This window comes from Malaya genurostris, chromosome 2, assembly GCF_030247185.1.
Source record: "Malaya genurostris strain Urasoe2022 chromosome 2, Malgen_1.1, whole genome shotgun sequence".
NCBI classification, from domain to species: Eukaryota; Metazoa; Arthropoda; class Insecta; order Diptera; family Culicidae; genus Malaya; species Malaya genurostris.
Window position 1 is genome coordinate 176,816,768 of NC_080571.1, and position 22,426 is coordinate 176,839,193.

General features: G+C 35.2%; 1 protein-coding gene across 3 annotated transcripts in view; it reads right to left on the bottom strand.

Annotated features, from left to right (window-relative positions):
- The window catches only part of LOC131427598 (potassium/sodium hyperpolarization-activated cyclic nucleotide-gated channel 2), a 1,904,453-nt gene that overhangs the window by 124,367 nt on the left and 1,757,660 nt on the right, over nucleotides 1-22,426 (bottom strand). For all 3 annotated transcript variants that reach the window (XM_058590944.1, XM_058590943.1, XM_058590945.1), the window contains one exon: nucleotides 21,536-21,723. In XM_058590944.1, coding sequence (XP_058446927.1) covers nucleotides 21,536-21,723 — 188 coding nt within the window. The remainder of the gene's footprint in view (nucleotides 1-21,535; nucleotides 21,724-22,426) is intronic.

The following is a 22,426-nucleotide window of genomic DNA, read 5'->3' on the forward strand; positions in this document are numbered from 1 at the left end:
ATTATTATTATTATTATTATTATTATTATTATTATTATTATTATTATTATTATTATTATTATTATTATTATTATTATTATTATTATTATTATTATTATTATTATTATTATTATTATTATTATTATTATTATTATTATTATTATTATTATTATTATTATTATTATTATTATTATTATTATTATTATTATTATTATTATTATTATTATTATTATTATTATTATTATTATTATTATTATTATTATTATTATTATTATTATTATTATTATTATTATTATTATTATTATTATTATTATTATTATTATTATTATTATTATTATTATTATTATTATTATTATTATTATTATTATTATTATTATTATTATTATTATTATTATTATTATTATTATTATTATTATTATTATTATTATTATTATTATTATTATTATTATTATTATTATTATTATTATTATTATTATTATTATTATTATTATTATTATTATTATTATTATTATTATTATTATTATTATTATTATTATTATTATTATTATTATTATTATTATTATTATTATTATTATTATTATTATTATTATTATTATTATTATTATTATTATTATTATTATTATTATTATTATTATTATTATTATTATTATTATTATTATTATTATTATTATTATTATTATTATTATTATTATTATTATTATTATTATTATTATTATTATTATTATTATTATTATTATTATTATTATTATTATTATTATTATTATTATTATTATTATTATTATTATTATTATTATTATTATTATTATTATTATTATTATTATTATTATTATTATTATTATTATTATTATTATTATTATTATTATTATTATTATTATTATTATTATTATTATTATTATTATTATTATTATTATTATTATTATTATTATTATTATTATTATTATTATTATTATTATTATTATTATTATTATTATTATTATTATTATTATTATTATTATTATTATTATTATTATTATTATTATTATTATTATTATTATTATTATTATTATTATTATTATTATTATTATTATTATTATTATTATTATTATTATTATTATTATTATTATTATTATTATTATTATTATTATTATTATTATTATTATTATTATTATTATTATTATTTTTATTATTATTATTATTATTATTATTATTATTATTATTATTATTATTATTATTATTATTATTATTATTATTATTATTATTATTATTATTATTATTATTATTATTATTATTATTATTATTATTATTATTATTATTATTATTATTATTATTATTATTATTATTATTATTATTATTATTATTATTATTATTATTATTATTATTATTATTATTATTATTATTATTATTATTATTATTATTATTATTATTATTATTATTATTATTATTATTATTATTATTATTATTATTATTATTATTATTATTATTATTATTATTATTATTATTATTATTATTATTATTATTATTATTATTATTATTATTATTATTATTATTATTATTATTATTATTATTATTATTATTATTATTATTATTATTATTATTATTATTATTATTATTATTATTATTATTATTATTATTATTATTATTATTATTATTATTATTATTATTATTATTATTATTATTATTATTATTATTATTATTATTATTATTATTATTATTATTATTATTATTATTATTATTATTATTATTATTATTATTATTATTATTATTATTATTATTATTATTATTATTATTATTATTATTATTATTATTATTATTATTATTATTATTATTATTATTATTATTATTATTATTATTATTATTATTATTATTATTATTATTATTATTATTATTATTATTATTATTATTATTATTATTATTATTATTATTATTATTATTATTATTATTATTATTATTATTATTATTATTATTATTATTATTATTATTATTATTATTATTATTATTATTATTATTATTATTATTATTATTATTATTATTATTATTATTATTATTATTATTATTATTATTATTATTATTATTATTATTATTATTATTATTATTATTATTATTATTATTATTATTATTATTATTATTATTATTATTATTATTATTATTATTATTATTATTATTATTATTATTATTATTATTATTATTATTATTATTATTATTATTATTATTATTATTATTATTATTATTATTATTATTATTATTATTATTATTATTATTATTATTATTATTATTATTATTATTATTATTATTATTATTATTATTATTATTATTATTATTATTATTATTATTATTATTATTATTATTATTATTATTATTATTATTATTATTATTATTATTATTATTATTATTATTATTATTATTATTATCATTGACATCTCTAAACAACGTGTACGAAATAGAACAAAGCACGCCTTGTTCGTTTTGTGTTTTCTTCTTCTTTCGGTGTTGTACATATGTTATTGTCACTCTATATGGCGATTTGAAAACATTGCCACTCATCGCCCTGTAACTGCGGAACCGGAAGTCGGATCTGGATGAAATTTCACAGTAGCTTTAAAGACAATATGAACTTCAATTCAAATCCAGATTTGTGAAAATCGGTTCTAACATCGCAAAGAAATCGAAGTGAATTTAGTTTTAGAAGTTTTTCTTCTCCACTTTCGGTGTTCTCGGAACAGGAAAAGAGGGGACCAGTATTGCCGAATTAAGTTTTTATGTCCACAAACTAACAAGCTCTGCAAACTAGAAGAAATTATCGGATAGTTTTATGGGATTTGCACCTGTTTTTAACCATCGTTCGTGGAAAAATACTAATAAAATTCGTAATTTTCCACTTATCACGCTTTAGCTCCGAAACCGGAAGTCGGATCCTGATGAAATGTTCCACAAATTTTCAGGATATTATAAAACCTTTCATTTGAATCTTAGTTTGCAAAATCGGTTTAGTTGTTCCAGAGATAATTGAGTGTAAACTTTTTCTCAAATTTTCACATATTACCATATAACTCCGGAACCGAAAGTCACATTCAAATGAAAGTCAATAGCAAGCTATGGGACTATGAGCCATTGCTGATAGCTTAGCTGAGGTTGCCCAATCAGACAGCTTGGTTCCTGAGGAAAGTAGAGTCACTGCGAATGAGCTGATGGCTATTGTGAAAAAATCCAAAAAATATGGAGGCCCCCGGTTTCGACCACACATTCAACATTGAGCTGAAACATTTGAGTATTCGCTCATTTGTCTTCTTAGCTAAAATGTTTAACAAGTGCTGGGAGCTTGGTTACTTCCCTTCAATGTGGAAGTTAGCTAAAGTTATCCCAGTTTTGAAACCGGGGAAAGATCCTTTCCTTTCCAAGAGCTATCGGCCCATCAGCTTACTCTCTGCCCTATCCAAGCTGTTTGAAAAGTCAATACAAAGGCGAATTCTTGCTTTCGGAGATGAACAGGATATATTACTGGAAGAACAGTTTGGGTTCCGGAAAGGAAGATCCACCATCCACCAACTCACAAGGGTTAACAACGTCATCCAGCAAAACAAATCAGTGTCCAAAACGACTGCCATGACAATATTGGATATTAAAAAGGCATTCGATAATGTGTGGCACGATGGCCTGGTGTTTAAGCTTCATCGGTATAATTTTCCCATGTATCTTATTAAAATTATAAAAAATTATCTTGCAGATAGAGCATTCCAGGTTTCTCTGAATAATGCACTTTCAGAAAGATTCACTATTCCTGCTGGTGTACCCCAGGGAAGTATCCTAGGTCCCATTCTATACAACATTTTTACATCAGACATCCCACCTCTTCCGGGTGGTGGTGTTCTGTCACAATTTGCTGATGATACTGCCATTATTTACAAAGGTCGTGTCATTAATGCTCTGAAGAATAAACTACAGACAGGTCTGGACGCTCTAACTGAATATTTTACAAGCTGAAAAATTGTGATCAATGCAGCAAAAACTCAGGTCATCTTGTTTCCGCATTCAAGATCTCCAAAACTTGTTCCATCAGACGAATGCCGAATACGATTCGGGGATGAGGTCATCCAATTGTCCGTCGAAGTTATCTATCTAGGACTAACCTTTGACAGACATCTGATATTCAGGTCACATGTTGACAAAATCGTTCAAAAATGCAGCATTCTCATTAGGTCTCTGTATCCGCTGATTTGTAGAACATCTAAACTGTGCCTGAAGAATCAGATGGCTGTCTATAAACAAATCATCTACCCAGCAATTGAATACGCAGTCCCTGTTTGGCGGGGCTGTGCACGAACACACAAACTTAGGCTTCAGCGCATTCAAAGTAAGATATTAAAGATGATTCTAATTCTACCCAGTTGGACAAGGACTAGTCAAGTACATGAGATGGTCTCCCTTGATATACTAGAATAAAAATTCGAACAATACTTCACGAAATTTGAAGAGAGGTGCTCAATCTCTGAAATACAAATAATTCAAAACTTTTACGTATAAGGTTATTGATTTATATATGTAGGTAGATATTTTATAAATAATAAAAATAAATATTATGATTAAACATAAGTATGTAAAACAAGAGTAACTAAAACACCTATTATTAATAACGAATCATATGAACAACAAAGGCCAAAGGGTCAAAACACTTGTATTGTAAAATGTTGATGTAATACACAAAAATAAGTTTTATAAATAGATATTTATGCAAAAATATGCAAAAATTGAATCAGCTTGGATTCTATCGCCACTTCGAGCGAATGTGTTTTGTGTCGTCTGCACAGCTAGTTTCGCTTTCGACAAGAGCGATTACGTCACAACTGCCAGTCATTAGCATTGGTGAAAAAACAACGGTGGAGAGCATTACACAAAATAAGCCGTTCTAATGGGTCTAAAAGTTTTCTAAAGAACTATTAGGATTTGTTGTTCGCAAATCGAAGGGAAATATCCTTAGTTTACTGCAAATCAAGAACAGTTTGCTTAGATTTGTGCACTTTTCGCTGTGTGAAATTCACAGTAATCGAGATCAAGTGAAGTTTTTTTGCGAAAAATGTGAAAAAGGGGAATGCGTGCATAATTCATACAATTGATATTCGGAAGTGTTAAGGAACATGTCAGTTGTTTTCGTATTCACGACATCCAGTTATGTCTCTGACATTATTCACCCGCCTTTTTTTATACAAATGTAGCGTTTTCTTCATACTTTTAAGAAAAAATACGGATAAAATTATTCGTCACGGTTTTGAAGGAATTCTCGAATTTTTCCTGTAACACGTCTCAGTAGGCGGCGCACACCTTCTTCGTCCATCGGTTTAGCTATCTTATTCCACCAGGTCGTCATCTGATTGATGTCTTTGACAACGTTTCCCTTTGCCTTGAGTCTCCTCTTCATGATTGCCCAGTATTTCTCAATAGGGCGGAACTGGGGGCAGTTGAGTGGGTTAAGGTTTTTCGGAACAAACTGGACCACTTTCTCTGCATACCATTCTTAAACGGCTTTGCTGTAATTACAGCTTGCCAATTCTGGCCAAAACATTACAGGATGGTCGTGGGATCGAATGAACGGCAAAATTCGTTTTTGGAGACACTCTTTTTGGTATAGTTCCGATGTCATTGTCTTATTTGTAACGAAAACTTTCGTTTTTTTGCCGCAGCTGCAAATGCCCGGCCAAATCATAAATTTTCTTGCCAATTTGTCGGCAAAAATAAATTTAAATTTGGCTGGAACATCCCCCCGAGCCGTTGCCAAGTAAAGTTTTTGACCTGGGATTTGACCGAAGTCAGCCTTGACACAGGTTTCATCGTCCATCAGAAGACACCCGTTGAACTTGGTCAGCACCTGGTCATATAGTTTCCGAGCACGAATTTTAACCACACTATTCTGTTTCATGGTCTGATTTGGCTGTTTGCTAGCTCGATACGACTTGATTCCTTCCCGGAGTCGAGTTCTCCTCACGGTACTATGGGCAGCACCGAATTTTCTGGCCAAATCACGGTCCGACATATTAGAATTCCTCTTAATCGTCTTCAAAATCTTACCACGCAATTTCCGGTCGTCAGTTCGACTCCGACGATCGGCTTGAGGCTTCCGAATCGTCGTCAATGTTTTTTTATACCGTTTGATAACGCGCCATACGGTATTTCTGGGCAATTTCAGCTGTTTAGCTAGCCTAGATGAAGACCACAATGGATTTTCCAAATAACTGTGCACAATTTTTTTTCCTTCTTTCGGTTTCCATGTTGATTGTTTACAAAGTACAGTCGATTTTCGGAATGTCAAAAATCATACGCTGACAAAATTCCCGACACGTGGGCGCCAAGAGCTTCCAAATCCGTCCACCAGGAGCGCCACAATATGAGCAAAAGTATGTTCCAATTCTAAATGAAGCAAGCTTTATCCATGAAATGAGCACGGTTGGAAACAAACGAAGAAGGATTTATATTCTGAGCCATGTAATCAAAATACAAGGACATAAAACGGGTTTGAGAGTTAGGCTCAACTAACCTTTCGAAGTTTTCAAACATCAGAGGATTCAAAATTTCGCATCGAATGAGCAATCGATATGAGAGATCCCAGAACCGGTTTAACAATGGAAAAACGCCCGCCAGCACATCGAGGCTCATCGTATGAGTCGATTGCATGCAACCTAAGGCAATACGTAAACAACGATACTGAATTCTTTCCAGCTTGATGAAATGAGTGTTCGCCACGGATCGGAAGCAGAAGCATCCGTATTCCATCACGGACAATATCGTTGTTTGATATAACCTGATCAGGTCTCCTGGTTGGGCACCCCACCATGTTCCGGTTATTGTACGAAGAAAATTGATTATCTGCTGGCATTTTTGTTTCAGATACCTAATGTGACATCCCCAGGTGCGTTTGGAGTCGAACCAGACCAATAGATATTTAAATGTGAAGACCTGAGCTATGGTTTCACCCCTTAGTTGAAGCTGTAATTGTGCTGGTTCTTGCTTCCTCGAAAATACAACCAGCTAAGTTTTCTCCGTAGAGAAATCGATACTCATCTGAAGAGCCCGTAATGATAAGTTGTCGAGAGTATCTTGTAATGGTCCTTGGAGATCGGCAGCTTTGGGTCCTACAATAGACACAACGCTGTCGTCGGCAAGTTGTCTTAGCGTGCAAGATGTGTTGATACATTCATCGATATTACTTACGTAAAAATTGTATAAAAGGGGGCTTAAGAATGAGCCCTGAGGAAGACCCATATAGCTGAATCGTATTGTCGACAAATCACCATGCGCGAAGTACATGTGTTTCTCAGACAAAAGATTATGTAAAAAGTTGTTCAAAACTGGCGAAAGACCATGCTGATGCAGCTTCTCAGATAGGATATTTATGGAAACTGAGTCAAAAGCCCCCTTAATGTCTAAGAAAACTGATGCCATTTGTTCTTTACGAGTAAATGCCATTTAAATTTCTGTTGAGAGCAACGCAAGACAATCGTTCGTTCCTTTGCCCGTACGGAAACCAAATTGTGTATCTGAAAGTAAGCCATTTGTCTCGACCCAAATGTCTAGACGAAAAAGAATAATTTGTTCGAACAATTTCCGGATACAGGAAAGCATAGCAATCGGACGATACAAATTGTGATCGGAGGCTGGTTTCCCTGGTTTCTTAATGGCGATAACTCTTACTTGTCTCCAGTCGTGTGGGACAATATTGCCCGTGAGGAACTTATTGAATAAATTCAGCAAGCGCCTTTTGGCGGGGTCACGCAGATTTTTCAACAAGTTGAATTTTATTCTGTCTAATCCCGTGGCTTTATTGTTACATGACAAAAGTGCAAGTGAGAGCTCTACCATCGAAAACGGTGATTCGTTTGTATTTGGTGTCGCGGCGCGGGTGATCTTCTGTTCCGGAACAGAGTCTGGACATACTTTTTTAGCGAAATCGAATATCCAGCGGTTGGAGTATTCCTCGCTTTCATTCGTGGTGTACACGTTTCGTCTGAGCTTGAAACGCAGTATCGAGAATCAAGCCAGCCGAAAACGTGTACTTTTCCTCCGAAGGAAGTTGTTGAGTTCTTTCAAGTTTCTCAGATATCGAGGTCGCATAGCTATTCCAATCAATATTTCGTGTTAGGTCATACGAAACAATGATTGTCTTCGATGGTTTTGAGCCGCTGGTGACTGATATTACGATCGGTAGATGATCAGTACCGTGGGGATCAGGAATTACCTCCCACGTGCAATCCAACCGTAGCGATGTCGAGCAAAGGAATAAATCCAGCGCACTTGGTCTTGCTGGTGGTGCAGGAATCCGTGTCATTTCTCCCGTATTCAAGATTGTCATATTGAAGTTATCGCAAATATCATGGATCATAACTGATCTGTTATCGTCGTGAAGACAGCCCCATCGCGTACCGTGTGGGTCTCCTAAAATCAACGTCGGTGCAGGAAGGAGCTCTATGATATTTCTGAGCCGCCGATGCTCAACCAAGGCTCTAGGGGGAATGTAGATGGAAGCAATACAAAGGTCTTTACCTTTGATTGTAACATGACATGCGACTACTTCAATACCTGGTATCGAGGAGAGGTTAATTCGATAAAAAGAATAGCACTTTTTGATCCCCAAAAGTACTCCTTCGTAGGGATCATCTCGATCCTGGCGAATAATGTTAAAATCGTGGAAGTTTAAGGATATTCAGAAGTTAGCCAAATTTCGCACAATGCAAATGCGTCACATTTCAGATTATTTACTAGAAATTTAAAAGAATCTATTTTTGGGATGATACTTCTGCAATTCCACTGCAAAACAATGATTAGATCCGTGACCTCGGTGGATGATTTAGCCATCGAAGTATACAATCGCTGAGAGAAGGGGCCATTTTGCAGTTAACTGCTTCAAATATGTTTTTACTGTTGGCATGAAAGCAATTAAATGCTTATAAGAGGGTTTGAAATATAGAAAGTTGTAAAAATCCAGTCCACAACATCAGAGAACTTGATAAGTCCAGCACCTAGTTGGTTCTTTGGTAGATTTTCAGGGACGCTTAGGGATTTTGTAGTCCCGGGAAGTCGTGGGAATTCCATCTCGGAATTGAGTTTTCCGAGACCAGGAGCTTTTTGCTTCGGTGTTGTGTCCCGATTCCCGTTAGCTGTAATTTTTGGAAGCCCTTCGGAAGACACCTTCGAACCCTTACTAGGTAGCTTATGAGAGGATTTATTGATTCTTTTCCTACAGCTATGAGAGACCGCCGAAGATGGACCTTCCAAAGGGTCATCAGAAGCGCTCTCGTCAGTTGACAAGCAGGCATATGGGTTCGTTGTCTGTTTAGGAGGGGTGGCACTTTTAAGCATCTCGGCGAAGGAACGCTTGGAGTGCTCCTTTAGGAAACGCTTCATTCGATCACCTCGCAGTTTGTAAGCGAAACAACCAGAGAGGTCATGCGGACCCTCCTTACAGTAGAGACACTTTTCAGCATCCTTACCGCAAGAGCCGTCCGCATGAGCTTCCCCACAGTTAGCACAACGTGGCTTATTGCTGCAATGGGTAGCTGTATGCTCCAGTTGTTTGCAATTAGTACAATTCATTACTCGGGGTACGAATATGCGAACAGGCAAACGAACCCGGTCCAAGAGGATGTAGTTGGGCAAAGCAGAGCCGGCGAAGGTCACACGATAAGAGTCTGATTGGGGATAGGACTTAGTTCCATCCCCGGTGATCGATACTGAATGCAATCGCTTGCAATCCAGTGTCTTGACATTCTTAAGTGAGGGGTCCTTAAAACAGCCCACCCCGTACTTAAGAACGTCCTCGCAAGTCAAACTCGAATCGGTGACCACACCGTCGATTTCTACTTCGCGAGCGGGCACGTAGATGCGGTACTCCTGCGTAAAAGCATCCTTTTGAACAAGCTCATTAGCCTGTTTTGAGCTGGTGAACAGGACCCTGGGCTTGTCTGGACGTGTTCTATCAATACTTTTGATGGTATTATATCGCGATGTCAAGTCTCGCGATATTTTTAAAATATTAAATTTTTTTTCTTTCGATTTGGTCCGGAAATAGACCGCATAAGGCCCGTCCGGTAGTGCGAGCCCATCCGGATAGCTTTTTATGCGAGACTTTCACAGTCAAGGGAAGTCTCCCTTTGATCATCTGGAACGAGGGGGTCAGGATTTAAATTAGACATAGAGGAACTACTTCCGCGCAGAAATAAATGAATCGGGAAGAAATAGAACGGTCGAATGCAGGAAGCAAAAAAAAAACTAAATAATAATACTTAACTTAAATCAAACGGGGGCCACCAAGGCCCAGCCCTCGTCGATCGGCGTATCGCCGTTGCGATGGTGTGCAAAAAACCCCCGAGAGGAAACAGCACACTTTTTTGTAATCCGCACAGTGATATCACATACACCACTGGACCTGTTTTGATCGATCAAACAATCACCGGCTAACGGTACTGTTTTGATCGTCCGCTCACCAGTACTGCCGCTCACCAGTACTGCCGAATTAAGTTTTCATGCCCACAAACTAACAAGCTCTGCAAACTAGAAGAATGTATCAGACATTTTTATGGGATTTGTACCTGTTTTTACCCATCGTTCGTGGAAAATACTAATAAAATTGGCAATTTTCACTTATAACGTTTTAGTTTCGGAACCGGAAGTCGGATCTAGATAAAACGTTCTACAAATTTTCAGGATATTGTAGGACCTTTTATTTGAATCTTGGTTTGCGAAAATCGGTCGAGTTGTTCCAGAGATAGTTGAGTGTAAACTTTTTCTCAAATTTTCACATATTACCATATAACTCCGAAACCGGAAATCACATTCAAATAAAATTCAATAGCAAACTATGGGACCACAATACTTTTTATTTGAATCTTAGTTTCAATTTTTTTATTTTTTTTTGGTACATATCATCCTATATCTCTGGAACCGGAAGTCGGATCGGAATGAAATTCAATAGCAGGCTATGGGACTACGAGACCTTTCATTTGAATCTTTGTTTGTGAAAATCGGTTGAGCCATCTCTGAGAAAAGTGAGTGCATATTTTTGTTACAGACACACACACACACACACACACACACACACACACACACACACACACACACACATATACACATGGCATAGCCTTTCTATATGGGAAAGGCAAAAATAAGAGGAATATGTTTTATTAAACTCAAATCGTTGTGACTAAATTAGTATTATATTGAGATAAGAATTCTATGTAAAAGTGATGCAACGGCGAAGAAAAACTTATGTAAATTGTCTTAAGAAATAAACGTACTTATGGAAAAAATTATTATTATTATTATTATTATTATTATTATTATTATTATTATTATTATTATTATTATTATTATTATTATTATTATTATTATTATTATTATTATTATTATTATTATTATTATAATTATTATTATTATTATTATTATTATTATTATTATTATTATTAATATTATTATTATATTTATAATTATTATTACTATTATTATTATTTTCACATATTACCATATAACTCCGAAACCGGAAATCACATTCAAATAAAGTTCAATAGCAAACTATGGGACCATAATACTTTTCATTTGAATCTTAGTTTCAATTTTTTCTTTTTTTTGGTACATATCATCCTATATCTCCGGAACCGGAAGTCGGATCGGAATGAAATTCAATAGCAGGCTATGGGACTACGAGACCTTTCATTTGAATCTTTGTTTGTGAATATCGGTTTCGCCATCTCTGAGAAAAGTGAGTGCATATTTTTGTTACATACACACACATATACACACACAGACTGTTGCTCAGTTCGTCGAGCTGAGTCGAATGGTATATGACATTCGGCTCTCCGGGCCTCGATTAAAAAGTCGGTTTTCACAGTGACTGCATAGCCTTTCTATATGGAAAAGGCAAAAATATGAGGAATATGTTTTAATAAACTCAAATCGTTGTGACTATATTAGTATTATATTGAGAGAAGAATTCTATGTAAAAGTGATGCTACGGCGAAGAAAAACTTATGTAAATTGCCTTAAGAAATAATCGTATTTATGGAAAAAAATATTATTATTATTATTAATATAATAATAATAATAATAATAATAATAATAATAATAATAATAATAATAATAATAATAATAATAATAATAATAATAATAATAATAATAATAATAATAATAATAATAATAATAATAATAATAATAATAATTATTATTATTATTATTATTATTATTATTATTATTATTATTATTAGTCATTCCTAACCGAATGTTCGAAGTGAACACACGCGTTTTTTAACAATCGATATCGGTAAGACGAAGGTGCCTATCACAGCAGAGGCTGTAGTATAGGCATTAAATTCAGGACCCATACACAATAAAATTATTATACACTACATATGTCAGACCTATTTTGGAATATTGCAGCCTAGTATGGAATCCATATAATATTATTCACGAAGAACGCATCGAATCTATTCAAAAACAATTTCTTTTATATGCACTTCGTATATTAAACTGGACAGCATTTCCTCTACCATCATATGAAGCACGCTGCATGCTCATCAATATACAAACACTTAAAGAACGCCGCGACCTTGCAATGCTTTATTTTATCAGCGACATTATTTTTCAACGCATTCAATCACCTTCTTTATTATGGCAACTAAATTTTTATACACTTAGCCGTCAATTACGAACCAGGAAATTATTTTTAGAAAGAAACACTAGAACAAATTATGCAAAATACAGTCCAGTCAATCGAATAATGCGCCATTACAATCAATACTGCGAACATCTTGACCTTACTATGTCAAAAAATCAAATCAAATCTCAGCTTTGTCGTAGAAATAATGCGTAGTATGTAAGTGAACATTGCAAACAATTTATATGTAGTCTACATTTGCTTGACGAAATAAATAAATAAATAAAATAAAAGTGATAAAAAGTAGCATCCCCGCAAGTGAGTTCTGTCTGCGCACCGGTTTCGTATCGGTATCGACAGTAGACGCTATTGTGCTATCCTCGGGCAGCAGTTATTTCTATTGTTTGCTACCCGGATCGCAGCAGCCAAATCTTGAGTCTAGGTCACGCTGAGACACAACGAAGGAGTGAAGGAGCAACTCACCTAACAGCTTACCGGGACATACTGTTAAGTATTTTCTCAAACTTTTTCTTTCTACTTTTACTATTCATATATTTTCTTTTCATTTTATTTCTTTCATTCTGATTTCAAGTGCGGAAGACTTTACTCCCGCATTTTATATATGAATATTGATGACAGTGGGGGAGTCTCGGAGGAGGGCGGAGCTTCTAAATGTTCTTCGTTCATTTACGATACCATCTCCCCCTCCGATACCATCTCCCCCTCCGATGCCTCCATCTCCCTATAAGATATTGCCTGCTCGCCAAAAAGTTTACCAAGACGATGGCTCGGGGGGTCCGTGGGTGGTATACTTCCGGCCCAAGTTAAAGTCTCTCAGAGTTTTAAATATTGCTCGGGACTTGACAAAACACTACTCGGCAATAAAAACAATAGATAAGGTTTCCCCAAACAAAGCGTTCCAAACGTTCTTATGCGGAAATCTTAAAAAGAACCACTCCATCGACCCCTGAGAACCCGTTTGCAATCTTGCCAGTTGAAGAGGATACCTCTGACGACCCAGGCGAAGGACCTTCCTACACACAGGTTGAAGGAAGCAGGAAAAGACAAATCTGGCTTCTCCCAAGCTTCCTCGTAAAGGCCTTAGACTGTCCTCTTCGTCACAAAAGAACCAAACGGAAACGAAAAGTGCTGACTCAAAACCAAAGCAAACACCTCCTGGGTTCAAAATTTTTGGGGATGATAAGGAGTACCCAGCACTTCCTTGGGCATCAAAAAACTCGAATGACCCCAAAGCACAACCAGAAAATCCAACAAACGCTGGATTATTGAAATTTTCTGATATCTGGACTCGTGGACTGGATATTACCGATAGATACCCTTCAATATTACCGATCCTCTTAAAAGTTTCCTAACTGCTCTAGTGCTAACAGTAAGGACATTTTTAAAACAGTTGACTGAACAATGGCCCCTCCTTGCAGCGATCGTATCTTTTGATGGATAATTTACCACTGAGAATCGATGATATGATCATTGTGCTTCAGTGGAATTACAGAAGTATTATCCCAAAACTTGATTCTTTCAAACACTTAATACATACTCATAATTGCGATGTATTCTCCTTGAGTGAAACTTGGCTTACTTTTAACATCAACCTCGACTTCCATAATTTTAACATAATCCGCCTGGACCGAGAAGACTCTTATGGAGGGGTACTTTTCGGGATTAAAAAGTGCTATTCATTTTATCGTATTAACCTCCCCTAGACACCGGGAATTGAAGTTGTTGCTTGCCAAATTAATATTAAAGGCAAAGATCTATGTATAGCTTCTATCTACATTCCTCCCAGAGTCTTGATAGGGCATCGTCGGCTTGCAGACATCATAGAACTCCTTCCTTTACCACGGCTGGTTTTAGGGGACCTTAACTCGCATGGTACAGGATGGGCTGATGATAACCATTCTTCGTTAATCCAAGATCTGTGTGACATCTTCAATTTGACAATTCCAAACACGGGAGAAATGACACGGAACCCTAGACTGCCAGCGTAACCAAGTGCGCTGAATTTATCCCTTTGCTCGACTTCGCTACAGTTAGATTGCAAGTGGAAGGTAATCCGTGATCCTCACAGTAGCGATCACTTGCCGATCATAGTTTCTATCACCAACCGTGTAAGACCATCGGAAACAATCAATGTTTCGTACGATTTCACACGAAACATTGATTGGAAAAGTTACGCTAGCTCGATATCTGAGAAACTAGAAACATCACAGGAGCTTCCTCCGGAGGAAGAGTATACTTTTTTGGTTAGCTTGATTCTTGACACAGCAATTCAAGCTCAGACGAAACGAGTACGGAACCCCAGATAGTTATCGGAAATACGCGGCGTTAGAATTTCAAATGAAAAGTCTGATTAAAGCTACGATTAAAGGAACGCGGTTACTTGCGAAGGTTTGTTGACGGATTAACGAGAGAAACAGTAATGAGCACTCTTTGGAATACGGCCCGTCACATGCGCAATCGAAATCACGCGAACGAAAGCGAGGAATATTCTAACCGCTGGATATTTGATTTTGCTACGAAAGTATATCCTGATTCTGTTCCGGAACAGAAGATATCCCGCGTCGCGACATTGAATACAAACGAAACACCGTTTTCGATGGTAGAGTTCTCACTTGCGCTCTTGTCGTGTAACAATAGAACCCCGGGTTAGACAGAATTAAATTCAACTTGTTGAAAAATCTGCCCGACTGTGCCAAAAGGCGCTTGTTGAATTTATTCAACATGTTCCTCGAGGGTAATATTGTCCCACACGAATGGAGAGAAGTGAGAGTTATTAATATTCAAAAACCTGGGAAACCAGCCTCCGATCACAATTCGTATCGGCCGATTGCTATGCTTTCCTGTATTCGGAAATTGTTGAAGAAAATGATTCTCTTCCGTCTAGACAATTGGGTCGAAACAAATGGATTGCTTTCAGGTACACAATTTGGGTTCCGCAGAGGCAAAGGAACGAACGATTGTCTCTCAACCGAAATTCAAATAGCATTTGCTCGTAAAGAACAAATGGCATCAGTTTTCCTCGACATCAAGGAGGCATTCGATTCAGTTTCCATTAACGTTCTATCTGAGAAGTTGCATCAGCATGGTTCACCAGTTTTGAACAACTTTTTATATAATCTATTGTCCGAAAAACACATGCATTTTGAGAATGGTGATTTGACGACAAAGCGATTCAGTTACATGAGTCTTCCTCAGGGCTCATGCTTAAGCCCCCTTTTATACAACTTTTACGTAAATAACATTGATGAATGTATCATCACATCTTGCATGCTAAGACAACTTGCCGACGACAGTGTTGTGTCTATTATAGGACCCAAAGCTGCCGATCTTCAAGGACCATTGCAAGATCCCCTCGACAACTTGTCAACATGGGCTTTTCAAATGGGTATCGAGTTCTCTACGGAGAAAACTGAGCTGGTTGTATTTTCGAGGAAGCAAGAACCAGCACAATTACAGCTTCAACTAGGGGGTGAAACCATAGCTCAGGTCTTCACATTTAAATATCTTGGGGTCTGGTTCGATTCCAAAGGTACCTGGGATGTCACATTAGGTACCTGAAATGAAAATGCCAGCAGATAATCAATTTCATTCGTACAATAACCGGAACTTGGTAGGGCTCTCACCCAGGAGACCTGATCAGGTTGTACAATACGACGATATTGTCAGTAATGGAATATGGATGTTTCTGTTTCCGCTCCGTTGCGAATATTCATTTCATTAAACTGGAAAGAATTCAGTATCGTTGTTTGCGTATTGCCTTAGGTTGCATGCAATCGACTCATACGATGAGTCATGAAAGTGCTGGCGGGCGTCTTACCGTTGAAAAATCGATTCTGGGATCTCTCATATCGACTGCTAATCCGATGCGACATTTTGAATCCGATGGTGATAGAAAACTTTGAAAAGCTTGTCGAGCTTAATTCACAAACCCGTTTTATGTCCTTGTATTTTGACTACATGGCTCAGAATATAAATCCTTCTTCGTTTGTTCTCAATCGTGTTCATTTTGTGGATACTTCTAATTCTACTGTGTTTTTCGACACATAAATGAAAGAAGAAATTCGTGGAATCCCGGATCCTGTACGCCCTCAAGAGATCCCAAAAATTTTTAATAATAAATTTAAAGAAGTCAACTGTAATAACATGTTTTACACTGACGGATAATATCTAGACGGGTCCACTGGCTTCGGTATATTCAATGTAAATTTCACCGCTTCCTATAAACTCAGTGATCCAGCTTCAGTTCACGTCGCAGAACTAGCTGCAATTCAGTATACCCTTGAGATCAATGACACTCTGCCCACAGATCACTACTTCATTGTATCGTATCTGTATCTGTAAACTGTATCTCAGTTCCATTGAGGCTCTCCGTTCAGTGAAGCTTGGAAAGCACTCACCGTATTTCCTGGGGAAAATACGGGAACAGTTGAGTGCTTTATCTGCAAAATCATACCAGATTACCTTGGCTTGGGTCCCCTCACATTGTTCCATACGGAGCAATGAGAGAACGGACTCGTTAACCAAGGTGGGCGCACTAGAAGGTGATATCTATGAAAGAGCAATCTGCTTCAATGAATTTTTCAGTTGCTGTCGTCAGAAAACTCTAGCCAGCTGGCAAGATACATGGAATAGTGGAACTCTGGGACGATGATTACACTCAATAATCCCACAGGTATCGACGAAAGCTTGGTCCGGGGGTTAGCCGTGAGCCGAGACATTATTCGTGTAATGTCAAGGCTCATGTCTAATCATTATATGTTCAGCGCGCATCTCCGTCGTGTGGGGCTCGCTGAGAGTGGTGTCTGCGTTTGCGGTGAGGGTTATCATGACATCGAACATGTTGTTTGGACATGTGTCGAGTATTGTGATGCCAGGTCCCAACTCATAGGTTCCCTTCGGGCCCGAGGTATACCACCCTCGGGCTCAAATGCTCAAATTTAGTGCTCTCCCTATCTCTTTCTCGTCTACAGCTCTATCGCACTCCTCTTTACGTTGCTGGAAGTATGGCCTGTGTAAACGATGCTTCGGAGCATGCACCTGCCTTGAACTGACTGAGTTGCTGGACGCTACCCAAAAACGTCACAATAACAAAGCATCCCAATAGAGAGTAATCTCTTCATTGCTACAAGCTGAAAAACATGAAGATTCGTCGAACGCAAAATGTGTCTAAAAGATGTATGCCACAAACCTATGATGTATTCAAATTTCAATTCAATACTGTGTAGGTCGCACGCTCCTTATGTCCCCTTACTAACTCTAGGGGAGTATGCCGCCCCGTAATACGGCATCCCTTTCTCTCTCCCTAACAACAAGACAATCGGCCACGTTAAGCTAAAGCAAATGAGCCTAATAAAAATTTTATTTGAAAAATAAATTATTATTATTATATTATTAATATTATTGTTATTCTATTACTATGAAGCAATGAATAGATTTCTTATTGATCTGGACTGGAAATTTTGACTTTGCAATAAGTCTGTAATTCTGCTGTCACAATTTGGTCTGAGATCGTCTCTTACGCAATAATTAAGTTCATTCCCAAGAAGGCATGTCGTGCATCAATGAATCCACCTTGGTCAAACTCTACATTAAAATACTACAAGTCAACCAAAAGGTCAGCACTTAGTTAATTCTCAAAACGCCTTTCCGTTCAACTCAGGAACTATTATCTGTACTACAACACTCGGTACAAACGTTTGAACAAAGCGCTATACCATGCACATCTACGCCGAATTCAAAATAATCTAAAAATTAAACCGAAAAAACTTTTGGAACCAATACTCAACGGAAAGAAACTGGACTGCCAAGCCAGATGTCAATTGGTGGAATAGAAGCTACCACTGCATTTGGCATTTGTGAGCTATTTCGCAAACACTTCAGCAGTGTCTTTTCCGCAGAAATTTTGAGTAGCCATCAGGTACTTGAAGCAGCAAGCAACGTACCTATACGTCCTTCTATTGGTTCACATCCTGTTATAACTACCACAATCATAAAATCCGCATGTGCTCAATTAAAATCACCATATAGTGCCGGACCTGATGGTATAGCTTCCCTAGTGCTAAAAAAATGCTCCGAGAGCATTCTCGTACTACGACTTGGAAGGATTCTTAGTGTCAGTAGGATCCATAGTACTAGCCATGCAATGATTCTATACACTAACAATCGGCTGCGAAGTCTGTTGAAAAGGAAAGGCCAAATTCCACAAAAGGAATGTACGTACGATTATCAATAATGTTCAATACCTCTCAACGTACCGGAGTATTCCCCGATCCGTGGAAAAAATCATTTATCTTTCCTGTGTTCCCGGGTTGGCGGTTAAATACATAGGACGCTGGTCTTACAAGCCAGCTGTCGTATGTTCGAACCCCGACCTGGAAGGATTCTTAGTGTCAGTAGGATCCGTAGTACAAGCCATGCAATGATTCGTTACGCTGAGAATCGGCTGCGAAGTCTATTGAAACAGAAAGGAGAAATTCCACGAAAGGAATGTAATGCCAAGGCTTTGCTTTGTGTTCAAAAAAGGCGACAAGCGACAAATATCCAACTGCAGAGGAAAAGCTGCGCTGTGTGCTGTTTCTAAGTTATTCGAAATAATCGTTCTCGAATTCATCACTTATAACTGCTCTAACTACATTTGTTCAACTCAGCACGGATTTATGCCTAAACGATCTACATCTTCAAATATTGTGTCTTACACATCATTTATCATCCAGTCATTACAAGCGCGACTACAGGTCGACGCTATATACACGGATTTCTTAGCTGCTTTTGACAAAATAAATCATCAAATAGCCGTTGCTAAATTAGCAAGGCTTGGATTCAATGACGCACTTTTGGCCTGGTTTCAGTCTTACCTAACAAATCGTGACATGGCAGTAAAAATTGGTACCTGTATTACCACGCCTTTCCAAGTGAGCTCCGGTGTACTTCAAGGCAGTCATCTCGGACCCTTCATATCTCTACTTTATTTGAACGATCTAAACTTATCGCTGATGTGCCTAAAACTATCATTCGCCGACGATTTTAAACTGTTTCAGCTCATCAGAGATTTTGAAGACACTGTATTCTTGCAGAAAGAGTTGGATAATTTTACTATGTGGTGTGACGTGAATAGGATGGTATTGAACGCAACCAAATGCGTCGTTATCTCATTCTCTCGTAAACGCTCAACAATTATATCCAACTATACTATCCCTCTAACAGTTATTAAGCGGGAATCCGTAGTCAAAGACCTAGGCGTTCTCTTGGAATGTAAACTAAGTTTTTAAGGAACACATGGAATACATTATCTCAAAAGTTTCTAAAATGCTTGGATTCGTCTTCCGCGTAACTAAGCACTTCACTGATATATACTGTTTAAAAGCGCTGTATTGCACTTTGGTCCGATCAACACTCGAGTACGCTGCTGTTGTTTGGGCACCGTACTATCAAAACGGCTTCCAGCGTATTGAATCTATCCAACGCAACTTCGTTCGCTTTGCACCTAGTCGTCTTCCTTGGAACGACCCTCATAACCTTCCCAGCTACCAGGACCGTTGTAAGCTAATTGATCTTGACCTACTATCCGTTCGCCGTGATGTCTCGAAAGCAGTCTTTGTTTCTGATTTAATATTATCACGAATTGATTGTCCAGATCTGTTACAAAAATTGAATTTCGACATCCATCAACACAGTCTTCGATACCAGCTATTTCTGAGGTTACCTCGTGCTAGAACAAATTATGCATATAACGAACCTTTCCTCAGCATGTGTCGCCTTTTCAATCGCTGTTCTGATGTTTTCGATTTCCACTTGTTGCGTACTACTGCAAAAAAACGTTTCCTGAATACTCTCTAGTTAGCTTTAATTCTAACTTCGATCTCAGAGACAGGCACAGTTAAAGTTTTCATGTTACTTTATTCATTTATTTCTTTTAATTTTTTATGTTGAGATAAAGATTAGCGTTAGTTGTATTTTTAAGCCAAAAAAAGTATCTGTTGGATATTTGTAATCTGTAGATGCAAAAGACGAGAAGGTTTTATGCCTGTTGGAGAAAGAGGTTTAAAGAACCTCAGCTCCAGTGGGCTTTTCCCGGCTCCAAACAAATAAACAAATATTCTAATGTGGGTTCACCTTTATACCGGTTTACGATGTTTGGTCAACAAGACCCCCGAAAGGACTTTGGAATGAGACTCACAATCTAGTTTACTGATATTACTGATCCGCAACTTCTCTTGTATCCTTTCTTCTTTGGAAACTTAGTTTATGAAACAATCACTTCGGTATTCAGTTTACAAATCAAGTAGTAATCACAAAATTTAATTTAAATTGATTTTTCATAAACACGATTTTAAAGGCATTATACCACAAGGCGATTCAAAACAAGTCTTTAGATAGTATGCATAGGATAATGGTTCTTGTATAATTAGACCAAAGATAAAACAGTTGTCATCAATAAAATCATTAACCATAATTACTGTACAACAAACAAAGAAGGATTAAATAGCACACGGCCCAAGTAATAGTAAAAAACGACGAACAAATAATTCTCAACAATTGCATTGTTGGTATAGGCAATGATTATCGAATTGCGTTTTATGGATCGCTATAAAAATAATTATAGGAGCAAATGTGAAATGCAATGTTATGTCGAACGATCCTTTATGCAGCAATATTATCAAATCCGATTACACCCGGTATAAGGAGTATGGGCTAGTACATCATTTTGTTTCTCGGCCGATTTTTTAGATGGCCGCATAAACAAGTGGCAGTTTCTTCTCGTTTACTGTCACTTCTATTAATTATTAGGCGGTTTCAACGTTTACCACTCAACTCTTTTTTTTCAAATGACATCATCGCAGCATAATAATCGAAAGAGAAACTGTCACTTTGCATATAAGGTCATTTGAAGAAAATCACCCAGTTAACCTGTTTAACAAGAAAACCTACCTCTCTGCAGCAACAGTCTCCATTGTTTTTCTCATCAATGGGTATTGGTCCAGAACAGCATTGAAATGATCAACGCTTAAAGAAAACAAATTGCAATAAGTTTCAGCTCGAACACTAGCAACTCGTCTAGCGTTGGTAAGTAGGCAAATTTCTCCAAAATACGAACCATCTGACAAGGAGGTTGCAACCTAAAGAAGATAATAATAGATTAGTTAACATACTAAAATGTGAATGAGTAAATGTTTGCAAGTTTGCTCAACAAATTGCAATTTTAACAAATATTTACCATATTCACTAATGGGTTAATGGGTTGCATATGATGTATATCACCATCGAATTCCGCAAAGCGGTAGTTGCTAAACGATTCAGCACCAAAAAATAGTATCTCGAAAAAAATCGATATGAATCCTCCTACACGCATTCTAGACCACACATATATGACAATGCTAAAATTATACCATCCTCACAAATCTCCAAAAAACTCTTAAAAATTATCATTACTAACAGAACCGAGCTCATATTTCCAAATCATTAGCATTTTCCAGAACGTTCACCAAGAAACAGAGTGACAAACAATTAAACATCCTCATACCAAAGAAATGCAAGTCTAAAAGTCCATATTGACTCAACGCAAATCCAACCACTTGAATATTCAATATAATGTCACCGTTTACAAAACGAGGTTATACAACAGCTGAATCGTCCTATGCATGAAATATGGAAATTAAAAAATAACCGATACATGTCTTTTTATACAAGTCAAACGAAACACCAACGGCAGCAAAATTGGTACATTCACAAAAGAATCTATGTTATGATAAACATTTAAACACAGTTCCACTGTAGCTATCGAGCCGATCGGACGCAAATTCGTGTTTCTCCAATAGTGCG